The sequence below is a fragment of the Lolium rigidum genome, chromosome 3 (genome assembly GCF_022539505.1).
Source record: "Lolium rigidum isolate FL_2022 chromosome 3, APGP_CSIRO_Lrig_0.1, whole genome shotgun sequence".
Classification (NCBI taxonomy): Eukaryota; Viridiplantae; Streptophyta; class Magnoliopsida; order Poales; family Poaceae; genus Lolium; species Lolium rigidum.
The window spans coordinates 387,582,468-387,604,146 of NC_061510.1; the positions used below are offsets into that span (position 1 = coordinate 387,582,468).

General features: G+C 45.1%; 2 protein-coding genes and 1 non-coding gene across 4 annotated transcripts; 2 read left to right on the top strand and 1 right to left on the bottom strand.

Moving 5' to 3' along the window:
- The first annotated feature begins 12,309 nt into the window (after positions 1-12,309).
- On the top strand, positions 12,310-13,571 carry LOC124700745. The gene is made up of 3 exons (XM_047232822.1): positions 12,310-12,401; positions 12,495-12,635; positions 13,178-13,571. The coding sequence occupies exons 1-3, from the start codon at positions 12,354-12,356 to the stop codon at positions 13,502-13,504; spliced, it is 516 nt and encodes a 171-aa protein (XP_047088778.1). The 5' UTR covers positions 12,310-12,353; the 3' UTR covers positions 13,505-13,571.
- Positions 13,572-14,337: 766 nt separating this feature from the next.
- On the top strand, positions 14,338-14,411 carry TRNAV-AAC. Its single transcript has one exon. It is a non-coding gene; the product is annotated as a tRNA-Val (tRNA).
- Positions 14,412-14,781: 370 nt separating this feature from the next.
- Positions 14,782-18,876, bottom strand: LOC124704469 (transcription factor PHYTOCHROME INTERACTING FACTOR-LIKE 13-like). 2 transcript variants are annotated; one of them, XM_047236723.1, is made up of 10 exons: positions 18,413-18,865; positions 18,131-18,208; positions 17,479-18,043; positions 17,249-17,347; positions 17,076-17,141; positions 16,857-16,922; positions 16,474-16,761; positions 16,273-16,410; positions 15,295-15,782; positions 14,782-15,194 (listed from the first exon to the last, which is right to left on the bottom strand). In XM_047236723.1, the coding sequence occupies exons 2-8, from the start codon at positions 18,175-18,177 to the stop codon at positions 16,288-16,290; spliced, it is 1,254 nt and encodes a 417-aa protein (XP_047092679.1). In that variant the 5' UTR covers positions 18,178-18,208; positions 18,413-18,865; the 3' UTR covers positions 14,782-15,194; positions 15,295-15,782; positions 16,273-16,287. The 2 variants fall into 2 exon arrangements, with proteins under 2 accessions (XP_047092679.1, XP_047092680.1); XM_047236724.1 differs by lacking the exon at positions 16,273-16,410 and having other exon boundaries at positions 18,413-18,876.
- Between the last annotated feature and the right edge of the window lie 2,803 nt (positions 18,877-21,679).

Below are 21,679 nucleotides of genomic sequence, written 5' to 3' on the forward strand. Positions count from 1 at the left end.
CGATGCTATATTTCTTTTAGGTTTATTATTATTTCCTTGCTTTAATTCTTGTGAATATGTATGCATGTGAACCCTCTAACTCTTTCCATTGCGTTATATACTAATATGCCTTATGTCCATAGAGATGACGTACTACGTCGTGTTCGAGGGGCGGGTTCCAGGAGTGTACGAGGAGTGGGAGGAGTGCAAGAAACAGTGCACAAGTTCAGCGGCAACTCGCTACAAAGGGTACCCGACTAGACACGAGGCGGTTGCCAAGTGGAGGGCGCACCAAGCGAACAAGAGCAAGATGAAGACCTTCCTTGTGCTCTCGCTCTTGCTCACCATCGTCGCGGCGGTACTCTATTTCATCCTAGTGTAGGCGGCGGTCGGTGTCACTTCGTTTGTATCTAGAGATGATGAGAACTTTCTTAATTTGCATGGATTATGAGTTGTATGGAGCTATATGTATAACTCGATCGGGCTCTAAGTAATGTGATGATGATGTGATGATTATATATGTCCATATTATATCTGTCTATATTATATCAGTATATAACCTGTATACTCGTGTATAAAACCAAGTATAAAACCCGTATAATACATCGTGGAGCACAAAATCGAGTATACCCGTAGATAGTTCCGTGGCGCACCAAAAAATAATTCCGTGGTGCACCTATTTCGTGGCGCAGCTATATCACATGCGCCACGGAACTACTTATTTCTGTGGCGCACCGGCCCAAGTGCGCCACAAAAACCTTAATTCTGTGGCGCACGACCAGATGCGCCACAGAAAGCTTATTTTTGTGGCGACGTTTCTGTGGCGCACCCTCCATGCGCCACATAATCAAATTTTCGTGCGCCACTGATGAGGCTTTTCCTACTAGTGCTCTGATTCATCAACCGGATGGATCAGACTTCAACAGCTAAGCATGGCTAAGCATAACACATATACGGCTCTAACGATGCGAATAAGCTCAGACCTAGTTTTGCTGGGAGCGGTGGATCAGCAACTCGGGCTACAAGGATGGAATATGCACACATAGGATATCTAGAACTGCCGATAAAACATATTTGAAGCGGATGCAATATGTAAGAACCAGAAGTAAAGCATTTCGAAACCATATATGAACCAGGTTAGGGCTTGCCTTGTCCCTCGTTGTTCTGATGCTGCTCTTCGGTGGCGTTGATCTCGGGTTCGCGTTCGATCCCTATCGATGAAGAACCAAACACCGGAAAGGAAAAGCACAATCAAGACAAGGTACAATGCAATGCACATAGAATATGATGACATGTCATATTAAAGGGGTTTGGGTAACCCTAGGTGCATCGATGGAAATTAAAGGGGTTCGGCTTCGAACCCCGACATATGAGAGGGGTCAAATTAGGGTTTCTACTAAGGCTCATATTTAATTGGTTCAAAGATGTATGAAACATGGATAAACAACTAGGATTTGTTTTTCTGATCATTTTGATATATAATTTTATATTTTTCTGATTTAAAATGAATTACTTATGAATTTCCAAAATTTAATTCATTTTAAATCAATTTCAGAAAATTATATAAATAATAATAAAGTTGGACCCACATGTCATAATATTATTCTTTTCTAAAATATTTATGAAATTATTAAAATCCTGAGCAGGGGACCCCACATGTCAATTAATTTCTATTTATTGAAATTACAGAAATAGAAAAAGGAATTACAGAAATAGGAAAATTAAATATGGCATCATGCTGATGTCATCATGACGTCAGCCGGCCATGAGCTCGCAATTGAGCTCCGGTGGAGCTCCAATCCGCGGCTCCCGTGGGCGAGAGGACGCGCGGTTGGGGGCAAAAGACGCGCGACGATGCGGGGAATCGAATGGTGGCGGCGCCGCCGCCTTTGGTCGCCGGAGCGCGACCGGCGACGAGGAGCGGCGGAGGCCGGGTCGGGTGCTCGTGGGGGCGAAGCTAGAGGGGGAGAGGGAGCAGACCGAGGGGACAGGGAGGTGCAGTGTCTCACCGCGAGCGCCTTGGCGTGGTCGGCGACGGCCGGGGAGCCTCGCCGGCGCCGGAATCGACGCGTGGCCGGCCGGTCCCGCGAGGTAGGGTTAGGTCCGGGCGAGGCGCGGGAGAGCACGGGGAAGGGGAGAATGGGGCTAGGGTTCCAGGGCGCGGCGGCGAGCTACTTGTAGCCGTCGGGGGGCGGCGGAGCGCATCGTGGCCGCCGGCGCCATCGCTCGGCCGGCAGCTCTCCACCGAGCTGCTTCGGTCGGCGGGGAAGACGGCATTTTTGCGCTTAACCCCCTGGAAAAGCTGTTGGGCTAGTGAAGGGGTGCGGCTGGGCCACTTGGGCCGTTCTGGGCTGCGGCCAGAGAGAGGAGAGAGGGAAGAAGAGATGGGCTGCGGCCCAGGGGAGAGAGAAGAGGGTTTCTCCCCCTTTTTTTCTGGTTTTCTTTTCTTTCTTTTTTCAAATTCAAATTTTCAACTCAGTTTTGAATTTTGTTTGAACTCAGAAATTGTCAAAGAATAATAAACACACATGGCTCATTGAATAACAACAATGCCATGTTGCCTAATTTATAAAATCTTGAGAGATTTTGAATGGAGAAGAAACAGAGAGAGATTTGCATAATTGAAAATTATTAAACTTTGATGTAGAATTTACTCAAATGCAAACTACATGCATGAGATGCACATGATCACTCGTTTATTTATAAACACAAGGTTGGGATGTTACACCACATCTGTCGGAAGATAACAGCAGGCGAAAAGAAGCTCCACATCTGTTGGTTCATATGAACTTCAGATACTGCAGCCAAAGGTCCAAACAAGCCACACCCCAGCAATCGCTCCCGAGGACATGGCTTCAGAGCACGGCGATGTTAGTATGGATTTGCTTAGCACCCGACTATTTCAACAAAAACCAGAGCGATGAAATCGACACTTATCAACAAGAGATTAAGAGTAAACACTTTTTGGAATGTTTCTGGACAGAAACGAAAGCAATTAGTTTACCAACCGAAGGCCCCAATTACACCTGTTTTACTCCTTGAAGGGCCTACGGTAGGACAATCTTCAGGTGTCTCTATACACCCTGCAGCTGATGGTACTCTTGATGGGGAACATGATGCAGCGGCTAGTGACAACAATGTTGACTCGAACAAGAAGATGAGGAAAGGATCGGCGGATCAGGCGGGTGCTGTGGAGCAGCCCCGCTAGACGCAATGAGTCTTTTGGCGTGGAACTGTCGCGGGCTGGGGTCGGACGCGACAGTCGGGGAGCTTCGCTGGTTAGTGAAGACATTTTGACCCTCCCTCCTCTTTTTATCCGTGACAAAGATGAGGGAAGATAAAGTCCGGAGGTTTATGTGGTCGTTGGGCTACAATTGTTCATATGCTGTCAGCAGCGTTGGATTGAGTGGGGGCTTAGCCCTCTTCTGGTCGTCGTCTATTACGGTGGAAGTAAAGGCATGTAATGCGAGATGCATTGACGCTTATGTCAGTGTAGAAGAATCACCGAAGTGGCGGGTGACCTGTGTCTACGGTGAACCAAAAAGAGAACAGCGCTATGAGTTCTTTGATTTTCTACGTTTTCTTCGTTCACAGTGGACTGGACCGTGGGTGTGTTGTGGGGATTTTAATGAAGTTTTGTCACATGATGAATACTTTGGGCCTCGGGACAGAACAGACAGACAAATTTCTTTGTTTAGGAGTTGCTTGAGGATTGTAATCTCCAAGACATGGGTTTTTGTGGGCCTAAGATGACATGGAGTAACATGCAAGAGAATGGTAGCCTAGTTCGTGTGAGACTCGACCGAGCAGTTTGTAATGGAGAGTTCTCTACTATGTTTGATGATGCTGGGGTGGAAAATATTATCACTTCCACATCAGACCACTATGCTGTAGTACTACTTACGTGGGCACATGATGTCCTGGATAGGACATGTGCTCCAGTCCAACGTGGTTTCCGCTTTGAAGCCATGTGGTTGCGAGCACCTGATTATCGTGAGGCAGTGGAACATGCATGGCGGGACAGTAGGGATGGAAATACGTCCCTACGAGCTACATGGTCGACCCTGAAGTCTGTTGCTGTGTCACTGCAAAGTTGGAGCCGACAGGCTTTCGGTTCAGTTCGCAGGAAAATTCAGAAACTAGAGAAGAAGCTGAAACGGCTGCGTGAGGCTGCAGTGTCCCAGGCCAATGTTGCTGAGGAGCGACATGTCGAGAGACAACTATGTGAATTGTTCGAGCATGAGGAGGTGATGGCTCGGCAGCGGTCTCGTGTGGAGTGGTTGCGTGAGGGGGATCGGAACACCGCCTTCTTCCATGCTCGGGCGTCGGTACGAACAAGATTCAATACCTCAAGCGACCAGATGGTTCACGATGTGACAAGCAAGATGATATTAAAGGTATGGTGCAAATATTTTATGAGGACCTTTTTTCATCTGAACCTTGTCCGAGCATTGATGCAGTTCTTGAATCCATTCCGACTAAAGTAACTCCAGATATGAATGAGGATCTTCTGAAACCCTGCACGGACAGTGAGATCAAGGCTGCTCTTTTTCAAATGGGCCCGACTAAATCGCCAGGGCCGGATGGTTTCCCGGCGCTTTTTTATCAGACTCATTGGGATTTCTTCCAAGCCGAAATTTGTAATGCTGTGAGATATTTCTTGGAAGGAGGGGAAATTCCAGAGGGGATGTGTGACTCAGTTATTGTACTCATCCCCAAGGTGGCACATCCGGATCTCTTGACAAATTTTCGCCCAATAAGTTTATGCAACGTGCTTTATAAAATTGCTTCTAAAGTGTTAGCCAACAGATTGAAGGTGATTCTGCCTCATTTCATTTCTGAATACCAAAGCGCCTTCGTTCCCGGCCGTCTTATTTCCGACAATGCTTTGGTGGCATTTGAGTGTTTGCACACCATTCGTAAACAACAGTCCAAGCAGCCACACTTCGCCTTGAAGATTGACATGATGAAGGCATACGATCGTGTGGAGTCGATCTATCTCCATGGTTGTTTAGAGAAGCTTGGTTTTGACCCGGCATGGATTAGCACGATCATGAGATGTGTCACGTCTGTTTGTTATGCAGTGCGTGTCAATGGAGACCTTACCATGCCGATCGTACCCTCGCGAGGCATTCGTCAAGGGGATCCGATCAGTTCGTACCTCTTTCTGTTATACACTGAAGGAATCTCCTGTTTGTTGAATGCCATGCAGAATAGTGGTGCTTTGAGTGGCATCAAGAATGGGAGGAATGGACCAGCTATCTCTCACTTATTGTTCGCAGATGATAGTATCTTTTTTGCAAAAAGTGACCCCTGTAGTGTGGAGGCCTTGAAGGAAACACTTAATACTTATTGTGCGGGCACATGGCAAAAGATCAATCTGCAAAAATCGTCAGTGTTTTTTGGCTCCCATTGCAAGGATGTCATTAAATCATATGTCAAGACCAAGCTTGAGGTGCAGAATGAGGCGCTGCAGGAGACCTACTTGGGTATGCCCACGCATGTGGGACGATCACCGACTAGCACCTTCAAGTTCTTGCCAGATCGTATGTGGAATAGATCAAATGGATATACAGAGAGGCCAATGTCGAGGGCGGGAAAAGAAACTTTTCTGAAATCCGTCATTCAGGCTATTCCTAGTCATGTCATGAATTGTTTTGAGCTCCCGGTTGCCACATGTGATACTATGAGATGTACAATCTCAAATTCGTGGTGGGGAGTGGAGAACGGGAAGAAGAAAATGCACTGGCGCTCGTGGGAGTGGCTCTCAACACCAAAATCGCTTGGTGGTATGGGTTTCCGTGATATGTCTCTTTTTAATCAAGCGATGCTCGGAAAACAGTGTTGGCGCATATTCGTTGTGTGCAAAGGTTCTGAAAGGAAGATACTACCCGAATGAAAGCTTCTGGTCTGCGTCATGTCCGAGAACTGCTTCATATACTTGGCGGAGTCTAATGTTTGGGAAGGATCTTCTATCCAGGGGTATTCGTTGGGGTGTGGGAAATGAATCGACAATTCAAATCACCAAGGATAAATGGATCCCTGACACCCCGGCCTATTTAGTGAACCCGATGGTTCCTTTATCTGATGGACAAACTGTTGATACCTTGATAAATAGTGAGTCCAAGAGTTGGAATGAAGTGCGGCTACGTGAAGTATTCCATGAACAGATCGTGCGCAAGATCCTAACTGTACCTATCAGCTCACACGGTGAGAACGACTTTGTATCATGGCCCTTCACAAAAACTGGATGCTACACTGTACGTTCAGCTTATAATTTAGCACGTACTGAGCAGTTTCATTGTGCAAGAAGTAATCCCTGCAAGGGTTCTAGCTCACGGCAATGTGAAGAAGAGAAGGGATGGAAAAGAATATGGGCAATCAATGCGCCACGGAAGATGAAAATTATTTTATGGAGATTTTGCCATGATTGTCTTCCGACTGGATTTCAACTTTGTCGGAGACATATACCAGCACCCGATACTTGCATTTTTTGCAACCGGGTGGAACGTAAAGAACATACCTTTCTTTTCTGCAGCTATGCTGAGGAGGTTTGGGAGGCCATTAAGGAGTGCTATGGCATTCATCTCCAACGTCGTTTCTTCCTATCACCTCGCTAATGACTGTTTGATGTGCTTGAGAGATGTTCAGGTATTCAGCAACAGCTATTACTTTGACCTTCTGGCATTTATGGGAGGCTAGGAATGATGCGAGGAATAATGAGGGGATTATACACCCTTGAAGAATTGTCGAGAAGATGAAGGCATATGTTGATATTGTGGTTCTGCATTGCTTCAAGAAGCCCCGGGCTTCCCGGTGTGAGTCATCGTCATCACCTTTGAAATGGACTCCGCCGCCGGCCGGCACTATCTTGATAAATGTAGACGCCGCTATTTTTGCATCATCTCGACGTATGGGTATTGGTGCTGTGATCCTAGACCATCGTGGAGAATGTTTGGCAGGCTTCAGTGATCATCTCCCAGAGGTCACGACACCAGAATTGGCGGAGGCGCTAGCCATCAGGCGAGCAACCTCTTTTTCGCACACTCAGGGTCATCGGTTTCTAATTGTGGCATCTGATTGTCTATCCCTAATCCATAGGCTTAATGATCCAGCGATGGGTCGATCTGGCCTGGGTGCAGTAGTGGCAGATATCAAATTGATGGCGACATCCTTTCAGTCTTGCAGTTTCAAGCATATTCCCCGTGGTTTGAATAGTGCGGCTCATCAGTTAGCTCGTTCCAGTGAACTATCTAGTTTTTTTAGTTTTCATGGTGCTGTTCCGGAGTTTATACGGCAATATTTATGTAATATTTATGTACTGATGTTAAAGTTTGAATAAAGAGCGCACTTTTCCCTAAAAAAAACCAGACTAAACGGACGACCTAGATCATCTAAAGTGGAGATCCAACGGCTCTAAATGCACCAATCGGAGGTGTCCGCATGGGTCACCAACAGGATTAATTGTTGTAATAATTACTACTGCAAGATGGTTTACATCAAGCTTGAAACTTGGAATTTTTGCTTTGTTTATTTGAAAAAATGACTGGACTGAAAATTAATTTTCACAAAAGTGATTTTTTTGTTTGGGGGAGGTTGTGGATAGAATTTTTTTGAGGAAATATTTACTTGCAAAATGGGTTCACTCCCCATGAAATATCTAGGAGTACCCACTAATGTAAAAAGAATAAGAAATAATGATTAAAAGCTAGCTAAAAACAAAAATGGAAAGTAAATTAGGATGTTAGCAAGGAAAATGGCTCGCTGTGGGTGGGAAGGTTTGTTTGATTAGTTCATCACTCTCAAGCATACCGCTATATATACTATCTTTCTACAGAGTGGCCAAAGGCCCGTAAGTAAGAATGGATATGCAAAAATCACATTTTTAGTGGGAGGAGGTTAAAAACAAGAAAAGTATCATCTTGTGAATTGGGACATTGTTTGTCCTCCAAAAGACCAAGGTGGTCTAGGCATTCTAAATTTGGATTTAATGAATATATCTTTATTGGATAAATGGTTATGGAAACTTTTCAGCGAGGATGGAAAATGTCAACAAATTTTAAGGAACAAATTCCTTTCTTAAGTAACTCTTGGCCAATTGGAAGTTAAACCCGGTGATTCCCATTTTTGGCAAGGTTGGATGGAAGTTAAAAAATTATTCTGGCCTTGTTGTAGAATTGTGATTGGCAATGGAGAAATTACACGGATATGGGAAGATCATTGGCTCCATGATTGCCCTCTCTATGTGACTTTTCCTAGACTTTACTCATTTTCTCTAAACCAAGAGATCAATATTTGTAAAGTATTTTCTACCGGGATCATAAATCTCAGATTCAAAAAGGCTATGGTTGGGCAAAGAAAATAAAAATGGCTAAGAATGTGTGGTGTGTGTGGGGATGTGACTTTGTCAGAAGATTCAGTTAAGCTATATTCGAATTTGTCCGACATGGGGGCCTTTCAGTGTGAAATCTTTTTTATTACGCTCTATAGAATTATGGGGTGGTGCCGTACAGGTTTATGTGGAACATTAAGATTCCTATGCGAGTTAAATGTTTCTTTGGCTAGTGCTGAAAGGTAGCATCTTGATGAGGGATGTTCTATTGCAAAGGTGTGGGTCATGTTCGAAGAGTTTCTTATTATGTGGAAACAATGCATCGATTGACCATCTTTCTTTTCTCGCCCTTTAGCCAGATATGTGTGGAATGTGTCGAGTGTTGCTTTCAGTTTCCCGTCCCTTCACCAATGTCCAGAGTTGTGTGAACATCTGGCTTAAAGGGTTGTAGGATCTGAACCGAAAGCTTGTTGCGGTGGTGATAACGGATGTTTTCTGGGGGACTGGAAAACAAGAAACCTAGCATGCTTTTCAAAAGAAGTGGCCAGATGAACCGATTGCAGTCATATACAAAATTTGCTATTGGATTAATTTATGGAGTTCTTTGCAGGTGAAGGACATCACAAAGGATCGACTACAATGTCTCGCAAAGTTGGTGGAGCGAATTGCAACTAAGATGTTCAACCCCAGGAGGAGATCGGTGTCATGGACCCCAAGGCTGGCAATGTAGAAAAAGTAGACAAGAATACATTTTGGCAAAACAGAAAAAACAAAGAACTGAAGTCGTCGAAGCATGTAGCCTAGGAGAGAATGTTCCAAGTGTGAGGGTTTGTAGCTCCAGGATGTGTTGTCTCTGACCTATGCACCCCTTTCCTCTTCTGTATTCTCATCATCTGGCTTAGGCGGTTTAGTTTCTTCTTTCTTTATTTCTTTCAAACAAACTCTCTATTCCATGGCTGGTTGGTGGCGGTGCTGAGGTTTGTAGCAAACAACATTTGGTTTCTCTTAAGTGAAATCAGGGAAAACCCTTTAATTCAAAAAAAAAATGTAGAAAGAATATTGTCCATCTCTTTGTTGGCAATTCCAAACATGGAATTGCTTAGACCTTCGTCATATTGATTGTGTTTGTGATCGACGGCGTCGAGATGATAGAATGAAAAAACAAAAAGTGCTATAAGGACATGTACAATGTGATAAGGGCCCGTGCTGTTCGAGTTCATCGTCGTCCTCAAGGGCGACCCACACGACATCCAGAGGCTGCCGGACACCTTTGCCGACTTCGCTGCATCTGCGGGAGGATGACTGTGGCTGCTACCAGTGGCTCGTCGACGTGATCTACGACGCGCGCGGCAAGATGTACCTCCACATCGGTTGGGAGAAGGTCGCGCGCTACCACCGCCTCGAAGCCGGCTTCGTGCTCGTGTTCTCCTACTTTGGCGACAGGGACATGAGCGTCAAGGTGTTCGACGAGACGCGTTGCCGCCGGAACTACCATGGCGACGGCACCGACGAGGACGACAACTGAAGAGTGTTGTTTCTTCGCAGCGAATATATGCACGAAGGTTTCTGGTTGTTCTTCCTCGGAAGAACCAACAGGGGCACCCTCACCAGCTGGATTTTCCAGTTTGGGTGATTGGGTGTGCTCTCGAGTGTTCTTTCTTGGCAGGGAACACACGAAACCTTCGATGCTCGGCCTAGTTAGGTTTAATTCTTTTGCAATATTTTATATTTGTGTCAACCATAGTTCAAACAATGTATTAGTTTATGGAAAACCATGTTCCAAATTATGTCTTCGTGTAAACCACGTTCCCAATTATGTATTAGTTTGTGGAATATTTCTTCTCTTTATTGAAATAAAAATGCAAAAAAATAATATTTTAATGTTTGGGGTGGCGTTTGGGGGACGCGGCTGGGGATCGACGTCCCCAAACGCGACACGAACGAAACACGTCCCCAAACGCTCAATTCGGCACCGTTTGGGAGACGGTTTGGGGACGCGACTGTAGATGCTCTTAATTTAGTGTGCTTACAAGAAGAAACTAGACTTCACTAACTAGACAAATGCCTAATAGGAGTCTTTCATGTGCAAACAATTAAGAACATATGCTTATAAATACTTGGTTCATTTTCGTAAATACCCCTCTAAGGAAAAATGTGGGTAAGATCAAAATTTCGTCGATTAAAATATCAAATGATTAAAACTCGGATTAGGTTATTAGGGTCGGTATAAACTTTTTTGTTCCTCAAAAAAGGAAGCCTATTAGGGTCGGTGATAGTGGGCGGCAGGAAAACCTATTAGAATTGGAATCCGTCCTCCGGCTCCCACCCTTGTGCAATCACCGTTGTGCCGAGTTTCCTCGCACTGCCGCTCCCTTGCGACGCCGACCTCGCTTCCGGCATGTTAACGCCGCCACCGCCGCCAAACTACCAAGAACAAGAAGGTCTCTCTCTTTCCAGATCTCGATTAGTAATGCCGATTGCTACCGTAGCCATCGTTCCTCAGGGAGCAACTTCAGTAGTCACCAATCGCGATTTTTCCATGTTGGGCAGTTAGGGTGATTAGATTCGGCGGCGTGGCCTGCCTATGAAGAAGTTACTACTAGCAAATTGATTTTTTTTTTCGCAAAAAAAGTTACGGAGTAACTTTTTTGTACGGCTGGCCCTTACATCCCGTTCTGTACTGGAACAATGAACATTATACTCTCTTCCAGGTGATTCTCGCTATGACAAGAAGAGGAGATTACAGCAAGGCCGCGCCGGAGAGTCAAGTAGCAGACTACCACCGGATGAAGATCTGGAGAGCCTCTTCTCATCGTTAACGATCGACAGCATCCTCTCTGAAGGAAATTCAGGTTGCGCCACATCGACCCGATGCTAGGTGGTCAATACCAAAAGAATTTATATACTGCTTTTAGGAGTCACAAATTTGCTGTTGATGCGCCACCGCCAGCCATTGACTTGTTGTTCCATGGTTTTCTGGTCGAATTTGCATATTTAGGCTTGATAAATATCCTCTTTCCGCTCTGTACCGGAAATCGACATTCTACTGCTTTTAGGAGTCACAAAATTTGTAAAATTAGGATGTGCATTGCTTTGATGATTCGGGTGAGAAATCTACTTCTTACTGCTTTCAGGAGATTTTTGCAAGAATAGGAAGAGGAAATCTGGCCAAGAACCCGCTGGATATTTAAACAGATTACCGGATGATTATTTGGAAAAGATGTTGTCATCGCTTGCGATCCAAGATGCCGCAGTTACTACTTCTGTTTCCGAACAATCGGAGGAACAGGGCTCTCATCTCGTATTTAGTGAGCACACCGTATTTTCTGAGGAAAGTTCAGGTTGCACCACTTCCATTAAATGCAATGATCCAGAATCTATGAGTTTGAGATCAGACAAATTCATTGATAGAGTAAACAACCGGCTGCTGTGTCATGAGGGAACTGGTGTTAATGTGTTTGAGGTTCATTTTGATCTGAACTCCACCCATGCTGCCCACCTTGACAAATGGGTCCAGTTCGCGTCAATGTCAAATGCACACTCTGTGAGACTTCAGTTGTGTAAAAGCGGAATATCCTGTTCTGGTCATTCCAGGACTACAAGTCCTTATAACTTCCCTTTGCATTTTTTCGGTGATGGACAAGCATCCTCTTTGCGGAGGCTATGGCTGACGAATTGCATATTTGGACCATCAATGTGTCCCTGCAGATTTTCCTCTCTCATAAGCCTCTATCTAAAGTGTGTCACGATAACTGATTCTGACACCCAAAGTATTTTCTCTTGCTGCCCTGTGCTCCGCATTTTGATATTGGTGAGCTGCAATGATTTGGTTAACATAAGGATTTCTAGTGAAACACTGTTCCATTTGTATATATGTTATTGCAAGAATTTGGTTAGTATTGAGGTTCATTCAACCAGCCTAACCTTCTTTGAGTATGATGGACATAAGGTACTCATCAAATATGCGAGTTCTCCCAATATGAGGAGAATAGTAACAAAGTTCTCGAACAGAAATTGTTCTCTCTCGACGCATTTAAATAAAATGAAAATGATCAAGAAAGTCTCCTTGACATTCCTTTCACCATCTAAGGTACGCTAAGATGGTTCATACCCAATTGGAGTTAGCAGTTTCTAACTGTCATAGTAATCGATTGCAATAATTGCTTTATTTGATCTTCTGCAGGAGCCCAATTTCAATCTATATGCGAAGAAATTCACTGTATTGAAGTACATCAACTTGTATGTTTTGCCATCTTGGAATAATGTTCTTGCAGTAGCTTATCTCCTTCAAGCAACTCCTTATGTCACAAGACTCCGTCTAGAAGTACGTCCTAAATGCTCTCCATTTTTTCTTTGTTTGGAGTAAAATTAGAACGCCACATAGTTGGGCCATGGTTAATGTTCTCTTAGTCCTCTGTTTGTATATGCTATCCCTCTACTGGTCTTTAAGTAAGCTGTGTTTCGTTTCCATGTCCTGAGATGAGGTCATCTAAAATACAAATTATATGGTACCACTACCACTTGTGATATCAAATTATCATAAAACAATTTGGCTCGAACGGCATCAAGCATTTATGTAAGTTAAATCAAAGACATGTAATTGGTCAACTTTTGAGAGAGCTTGTTACCACAAGCCAAATTTTCAACACATAACCTATATTAATGACGAGACCAGTGTCTCAGTTTTTTATGAGTTACGGGTAGTGCTATATCTGACAGATTAAATCATTCACTTCTTTTTTGGACCTTGTAGCTTTTGTAGTTACTGCACGTATGATTACTTCGGTGGATCTATAAAGTTTTTTGTCAAGTCACAATCCGGCAATTGTGAAGAGCTCACAACAGTTGGGTCTTCCTTGCATGCAGATGCAGGCATACAGCGGAGAACAGCACCATCTGGAGAATGTCCAAGTTAGCTGGCCCGAGGGCATCTCTCTTCAGAAGCTCCGATTGATTCTTGTAGGAGGTTTCGCTGCGCAACCCCCGGTGATCGAGCTTTTGGTGTGCCTGGTGGGTGCGGCCCCTGGTTTGAAGTTCCTCACAATCAATCCACGCTACCATCAATTGAAACGAATGGGTATATGGGTGAGGGAGAAGGATGTTGCCAAGGCGGCGAGGGATCATGCGTGGAACGTCGCAAGGGAAGCCATCGGCCTTAAGCTCCCGCCGTCTGTGAGGTTTGCCCTCCGTTGATCCGAGCGGGGCAAGTCTGGTGTTGAAGCGTTTTCTTCTGGAGAAGAGGGCTTCAGAATAATGATTTTTTTAGTTTTTTTTTCGTTTTGGTGGGCTTTCTCGGAGTGTGGTGTGGTGTTGGCAGTGCACAGAGTTTATTTTGGGGGATTATTTGGGCTTACACCATATGGTTTATTGTTGCGTAATGTGGAGTGAGATAGCTGTCGTTACCGAAGTGCTCTAATTACTTCGGTTTCTTCAATGGAACCAGGGCCGTGACCCTTTTCCTCTAAAAAGAAACATGAGACACACATTTTCTTGTGGTTGCTTTCTATCTATAGATTGATTGCGGAACCTGAATTGAACTGTGAAATCAAGGCAGGCAACGGCGTGTATTGTGTGTAATTTGTTCGAGCTTTTGCAGATCAACATTCATGTGAGGACTGTTGTGTCTTATTTTTGTTAGAACATGATGAGAACCTGCGGTATCTGAACCTACTGCTGTCCAATTTCATCATTTCGATGCCTACTGCTCATCTTCTTCGGCTGTGGTGTGCCGGAAACGTTTTCGTTTTGTCTATCGTTTGGAGTCAACCGAACTGGGAATTACAGTCAAACTAGTCTGAATAGGGTCGCCTATTTCCACTGTGATCGCAGCTCCGGAGATTTGTTTGCCAGAAAGATAGTCCAGAAAAGCGCGTTTTCTTGGATTTCATTTGGTAGTCGGATATGAATTGTGTACGAAGAATAGAAGCTGTGCTCAATCTAGATATCTGAATGCTGATGCGGAATCAGCCAGATTTCCTGTCAAAGTAGAGGTTCTTTAAATCTATTCCTGGTTTAATACACAACTAGGTTTCGTGGTGTAGTTGGTTATCACGTCAGTCTAACACACTGAAGGTCTCCGGTTCGAACCCGGGCGAAGCCATTATTTTTTTTCAATTTTCTCTTTGCCGCTGCTGGCTAAAAACGTCATCAAATTCTAAAACGAATCAATAAAACACTGGAGCTCTAAAATGAAGCAGACATTTGGACATCGTCTCAAAGTCTTAAACTGCCGGCGAGCACAGCAGCACGCTGCCTGGCCAGCGTCAACGCCAAAGAAGATGGATGCCCCCGGCTGAAGGTAAGGTACATTCAAAATCAGTGTTGATGACGCTAGGGCGTCTCCATCCATACACAGGCAGTGCCCTGGCAGCGTTCTACATTTCTACCAGTCTACCACAACGAGCAAGTGAAGTACCAGCGTTATACATAATGCAGGTAAAAAAAAAGTAACGCACGGTGAAAGCAACGGATGAGCAACAAGTTCAAGGGCATCCAGTATTTTTCCCAGTTGCAGTACACATGAAAGCTCAGGGGATGTGATCCCATGGCCAGCAGCATCTCTAGACCGGAGGACCATGCAGCAACAGTAACGTGCACTTGGGGGGTGCTGTAAACATCAGGCGAAAGAAGAAGATAACCACAACTCTTGTTCTACACCTGCAGCTGAGCCTGAGAGAGACGCCGGCATTTGCATTGCAAACCCAGGGCTCCACACGGAATTCCCAGACTTTAATCCAGCTGCTGTGAGCCACAAGAGCAGCGATGCCAAAAACTTTGTCGATGAGCATACATCGGAGTGACTGTACGTGCACGCAGCAGGCGGACACCGTGAGGCGGACAGCTCCATGTCCTGCCCGGCAAGTTCTTCTCCTGCAGACCAAATCTTTCCACAAAAAGAAAGTGGAGTTAAGAGTAATGCACAGGTGGTTAGACCAGTGCTACATGTTGTAGTGGCCAAAAAGGCAATCTTGAGTGATATGTACCTTGGATTTAGAGAAGAGTAAGGCTTGCTATCGAATCAGCTTCTGTAGGACATAATGCTTTGACTTGTTCTGTTCCTTCCCCTCGGGTCTGGTTGGTTGGATGTTGGCCATTTGACAACAAGCAAAACCCTTTCATTTTTTCCTCCTTTTCTCTCGAATAAACCAGACGTTTCAAAGACAGTAGTAATAAAAGAAAAGGAAGGGTAAAGGTAAAGGTAAAGGTTGCTATAGCACTATTTGAGTAGCTGCAATTCAATATTATTATGGTTAGTGCATACACATGGAATTGGAGCTAGACGCATACTGACCCATATTTCCGACATCAAAGAAAAATGCTATCTTAATTTAGAAATACTTCTGCAATTTATGCCAGACACGTATTGATCGAGACATACAACAGAAATGTGGATGCTATCTGCTTATCATGTTAGTATTTTCAGCTAATTCCAGAAAGACGGCTCCTGTGCAGGTCGACGCAGTCCCATACCCTGTAAATGTCGAGAAAGGGATGGTTAAACCAAGTGGTTCTGAATTCTGAAGTTATCGACATCTTCAATAATGACGAAATTGACGCACAACTGTAAAATTCATGGATAGTGATAAAATATGTCAAAATTAGAACGATTGTAATGAACAACCAGTTTATCAGATGACAGATCGGATGAGAACAACTGGCCAGCTTTCATGGAAACGGAGCTGAAAGACGACGTCTTCATTGTACTACTCATCCAGAGTCATTCTTGACAAAACTATGAAATGATATGCAGCTATGGTTTCTAAATACAAGATGAAAATCATAGGCACAAACTGGTAAGTTTCTTATGTAGCATGGTTACTCCAAGAGGTTAAGCTGTCAAAGAATGATCGCATAACTACTGAATCCTGATACTATAGTGGAGATATGCAGATCAAGTTATCTAGACATCGCCAGTGCCATTAAGAAAATAAAAACAGGTGTGGATTAGTATACGTTCTTACAAGATTACGGTCATTCTAACTTCCATCAGAGGTAGGTGGTTGTCCAGGCCCACAAGTTGGCACAACAGTACTATCTGGGACTTCCGGTATGCCGTTTTGTGGTGCTACATGTGGTGCATAAGCATATGGTCCTGCTACCTGCAAATAATTGATATCTAAGCTAGGTGAACAAATGAAACAGGGCTGAGAAGTCCCTTGTACCTGAGGCGCTGCTGCTTGTCCACCATCTGGGTGAAGGAAGTGATTACTTGCCTCCCTCAGGTGAATGTTTTGCATCTGGTTTGCAACATACATAGGGTTCATTGCTCCAGATGAGTTCATAGGGATGTGACTTGACATGGAATGGTTCATGTATGGAACTCTTGCCATCTGATTTAGACCCTGTGCCGCAGGCATGCATGCCGAATTCATTTCCACAGCCATCGGTGGCATGAACTGGTGAGCACCAGCAAACATCATTGGCGCCATCCCTGTAGTCATCCACATAATCTGAGGTAGATTTGACAGTCTTAGTTAGGTACCTGTAAATTGATCTCATAATATGGCGTATGGTAGTTCAGGTAGAGGAGGCAGTGATTTCTAACCTGAACTTGCATTTGGAGGGACTTCAAGTACTCGATTGCCTCGTCTAGTATTGATGCTTTGTCGGCCTGAAATTGTTTGCCCAAGTAAAGATTAAAGATTTGAAAGTAAAGACTTATATGTGCATGATAAACTAGATATGTCAGCACTCACCAAGGGAAATAAATTCCAGAGACTTGCAGCTGATCAGAAAAGATGCATAATATATACTCGATTCTTACCTTGTTGCAGTGGGGTATGAGTTCTTGTAATGAGCGCATCTTTTCATTGATCCGGTCTCTTCTTCTCTACATATAATCACAAACAGGGCTATAATTAAGAAGAATCCATCGGCGGCATGCTACACTGCTCGAAATAAGATTATACAGTACTAGTTAAGGTATGATGATCTCACTCTCTCTGACTGGTTGTGAACTTCAGCTGCCCTGCTCCTCCGCTTCGACCCGTGTCGCCTAGATGATTTCGTCTCTTCAGTCGCTTCATACTCAACATCCTGCAATTTCTTCATGAGCTCAATTCAGTATCGACTCAAGCATCTTTATCGAAAAAATCGACTCAAGCATACACCTCGACAGTAAATTGCAAGAACGCAAGATGAATAAACTAGAGCAAGCAGAAACACACCTCGCTGCGGCTGGCAGACTCGTCTCTACCCCTCCCCTTCCTCTTGTGGGCATGGCCGCTCTCGCTCGGCAAGCCGGAGCCCCCAAAGTTGCTCCCTGACCCACCGGATGACGACGTGCCGGTGCCGGTATAGGTGGCGGTGCAGTCGCGCGTGCTCGTCCCGCGCGTGCCCTCGGACGGCAGCGCGGCGCTCCCTTCCTCCCTGCCCTCCGCCGGCACCTCCGGGACCTGGCTGCTGCCGCAGAAGGTCGAACCGATGTCGCCGCCGCCGCCCGTCCAGCTGGAGCCGATGCCGCTCCTCATCGGCGGCCTCGCCGCCTGGTGCGGCGGCGGCGGCGGAGGGCACGGGAGCGGGGCGGGTCCGTCCGCAATGCTGTGCCAGAGCTGCGCGTACATCTCGTTCTCCAGCCCGTCGACGTCGCCGAACCACGCGGCCGTCTCCTCGCCGGTGAGGCCGCTGGCGCTCTGGCCGTCGCAGGGGTTCGCCGCCGGCCTCGGGTGCGTCTGCGGCTGCGCCACAACCCCGCCGTTGTGCCATAGCAGCTCCACGAGATCGGTTTCCGCGCTGCGGTTTGCCGCCGGATCAATCGATGGCCGACGGAATAAAAAGGGGAAAGAATCCCGTTTGGTCTGTGTGTCACAAAATGTTTACCTGAGAGGCTTCTTCTGGTACGCCGCCGATCTCCCATTGCCGTCCATGCAACGATTCTTGGAGGAAAAAATCCACAACCTGGAAGAAAGATGGCACTTTTATCCATGAATTAATCCGTGCATTTATCTCTATCAAGTGGAAAGCATTTACTTGGAAGAAACAAGAACGCTGAATGAAGCCAAACAGAAAACAAGAAAGTCCGCCACGGAAAGAAAAGCTCCCCAAAAGGAAAGAAATGCTATCCATTCAGGAGAAACGAACAAGATGAGCCGCAAAGCAAACCTGGATTGAACAGAAAAGGGGGGAAGCAGCAACAAGCCTAGCTGCGCTTAAGCTACCCTTCTCTTTCTTCTAGCTCCAGCCTCCAGCAGACCTGCTACAGCTACAGCTACAGCCCGCCCACGGGGCGCATCAATTTATTCCACTCGATCAAGAGCTGACCTCTCAGCAGCAGTACTGTTTATTCGATTCGATCAAGCCCGGCGTGATGAAAAAGCGAGAGAAGTGAAGTGACAAGTCTTGCTCTGCTCTGCCGCACTCCGCAGACCGAAGCAGCTTTGGCAGTGCAGGTATATGTATGTAGTGTGTACTTGGCTCTCTCTCTCCCTCTCCCGGAGAGAAGAGAAGAAGAGCAGGACCCGTGGGCGATTTGGCTTGGATTTTTCTGGTTGGGAACGGGACGGGAGAAATGGGGAACGGCGGGTACCGCGATTTTTCGCAAGTTTGGATGGTGGAGGAGCACAGCGGCAGCGGCTAGCAGCTAGCTTGGCGTCCTTGTCGGATCTCCTTGGCGCGGGGAAGGGTGTGTCGGCCCTCGGAATCGGCGGCTTTGGACGAGACCGACGGATTATGCATCGCTTGCTTTGGAATTTTTTCATTCTTCTTTTCTTCCTATCTCTACCTCTATCTATAATATTACTACTTTTTTTCTGCTGATCTACTCCCTCCCTCCTAAATATAAGAACATCACAACCCAAAATCCCAAATAGTATGCAATTGTATGCTCTAGCCAGTTTAATCATAAGATGATATGATGGAAGTGACTAGGCAATTATATTCAACACCTCTTCTCATGTTTAGGCTGGCAAGATTTTTTTTTTAATCTCGCATGGGCTTTAAACGTGTATCTTTGGATTTTTTTTTAACGAGGTCACAAATTTTTATTTTAAATACTGTATTGCCTAGGATTTAAACCTAGGACCTTGTAGCTTGCTACCATGTGGAATTGCATGTTTTAGCCAGGTTAATTATAAGACCGATCTGATAGAAGAAGCTAGGTAATTATATTTAACATATAGGGCATTGCCACACGTGTCCTTAGTATTGGGATGGTTTTTTTTCTGCACCGGCACTCTTATTATGGTTGGCCCTGAAAATGTGGTTTTTCTATTTAACAAGTAGCAAGTTTTTTCATAATTTTAAACAATAATCTAAACATACAAATAAATATTCATACAAGAATTTAAATATATAGCAATTCAGCCAATTCAATAATAAGAGGGTGTTTTTTTCAGCGCCTACGGATGCTCACTAGATCATTTTAAAGTTGAGCATAAACATGTGCGTCGCGGATTTCTTGATGCACGGTGAGGAAAATGACAAATTCAGCTCGCCCTTGATCAAGTTGGGTAAGAGGTCCCCTGTGATCTAATGGTTGCTCATCAAGCCGTGATTCCAGCTCACTCTCGATGATATTGTTGTGCATGATCGCATAACAGTTCAAATTACGGTCCTTTCGGTTCAGTTGTTTCTGTCTTCCCTAGGAGGTCTGGAGGCTCTCCAGACCGAACGTGTATTCTCTGTTTTTAAGTCTATCTTATGTTCTGTATGAGAGGGGGGGGGGGGGGGGGGGCTAGTCCCCAGTGTTAAATTGGATGTGTAACTGTCAGATTTAGTGGGGGCCAATAAAAGGCCTCCCTTCTTACCCATGGGTTGCTTCTTTTCTAGCCTCTCTCCTCCATTTTTTTGACATTGAGAGCATGTCCTAACTCTATATTCCTCATATGGTTCTTGTATCTTCATGATGGAAAAGTGAGGATACCTAGATCTACATTTCCACCAATCAATATCCTCTCTAAGAGAGGGGAACATAGTAGATCTAGATCTTTGAGTACTTTGTGGATTTCCTTTGTTCTTCCTCTCTTATTTCCCCACCAGATTTATAGTTTTGGTGAAATTTGAGAGAGAAGGATTTGGGCGTCTTGTATGTTCTTTCCATTACATTTGTGCATCGATTTTAGTTCTCCACGGTGATACGTGGAAGTGAAAGTTCGTGAGTTGATTACTCTTGGGTACTTGTACGTGAACCTTGTTTCTCTTGGGTCTTTGGACCCTATAAGGATTTGTGACTTACTGATGTTCTTGAGGCCTACAATTAAGTTATGGAGATTGCTCAAGCGTGAGGTCTTCGTGGTGATTTATTGGGAGCCTCCAATTAAGTTGTGGAGATTTCCCTAAGCTTGTACGGGTTTGTGAGTGCCCTCAAGCTAGGTTCACTCAGTGGATCGATGACTTACTTTTTGGTGGGAAGGCTCGAGGAGAATACAATGAGTCCTTCGTGGCGTTTAATTTGGGTACTTTGGCCTGCACACTATTTCAATGGAGAGTAGCACTGGCAAGAGTGTGAACTCAGGGATACATCATCGTCTCCGCGTGTATCGGTTATTTCTATACCTGAACTCCTTATTTATGCACTTTACTTTGTGATAGCATTCATGTTTAAAGTTATATATCTTGCTATCACGTAGTTGGTTGTCTTGCTTATCATAAGTTGTTGGTGCACATAGGTGAACCGTAGTATATATAGGTTTTGTGCTTAACAAATTAAATGCTTGTTTTATTTCACATTTATTAAAGATAATATCGTAAAATTTTAAACCGTCTATTCACCCAATCTAGGTGTCATTTGTGTCCTTTCACCCGTTCTTGGAGACAAAGAGAGGCGGTCAATATCATCAACTGTTGTTCTTGGTGAGTGGTGATATCAGCCTCCTCTTTCTTCAACAACTCCATCATCATATTATCTTCGTTGTCCATCGCGGTGAAACGTCGAACGCCTTATGGGGGAGGCGAACAAATGATGTTGACGTCTGTCACTGTAGTGCCGGCGAGTTGAGGTCGAAAAGTACGTGTGGCGCCGCACAAGGGGGATCGAAAATGTCTGGTGGCGGCAGGAGAAGGTGCGAGGGCTTGGCCGGAGGTAGCAATGGCTTCGACGGCGGTGGGAACTCTAGGTTAGTGGGTGGGAGGCAAGAACGGGGAGGCGGCTACGTTGGCAGCGGTGGGGACTTTTCCGAACACAACCAAGGCCCTGGTTGGGAGTGTCAGCGCTCCAAGCCACACCGAATTTCGTCTGTGGGACCCCCTTGGTAGCCACACAACCAAGCATTTGTGGGTACGGGCCCACGTGGACACGCCGACTATTCTACTAGGCTCCTAAATACGGTAACGTGTTTTGAGGGATGCCAGTGGGAGCCTATTTTGTGGCTGACATCCCAATAAGCCTATTGGGGCAGTGATGAAGATGCTCTAACAATATATGTTTTAAAA

Excerpts from the sequence above, each read along its gene's own strand:
- LOC124700745 (XM_047232822.1), top strand. The coding sequence starts at position 12,354 with ATGAAAATGATCAAGAAAGTCTCCTTGACATTCCTTTCACCATCTAAG. Across the intron at positions 12,402-12,494 it reads CATTCCTTTCACCATCTAAG|GAGCCCAATTTCAATCTATA; the intron begins GTACGCTAAGAT and ends GATCTTCTGCAG. Across the intron at positions 12,636-13,177 it reads TCACAAGACTCCGTCTAGAA|ATGCAGGCATACAGCGGAGA; the intron begins GTACGTCCTAAA and ends CCTTGCATGCAG.
- LOC124704469 (XM_047236723.1), bottom strand. The coding sequence starts at position 18,177 with ATGGACGGCAATGGGAGATCGGCGGCGTACCAGAAGAAGCCTCTCAG. Across the intron at positions 16,923-17,075 it reads TCATACCCCACTGCAACAAG|GCCGACAAAGCATCAATACT; the intron begins GTAAGAATCGAG and ends AAACAATTTCAG. Across the intron at positions 16,762-16,856 it reads CCCTCCAAATGCAAGTTCAG|ATTATGTGGATGACTACAGG; the intron begins GTTAGAAATCAC and ends AATCTACCTCAG.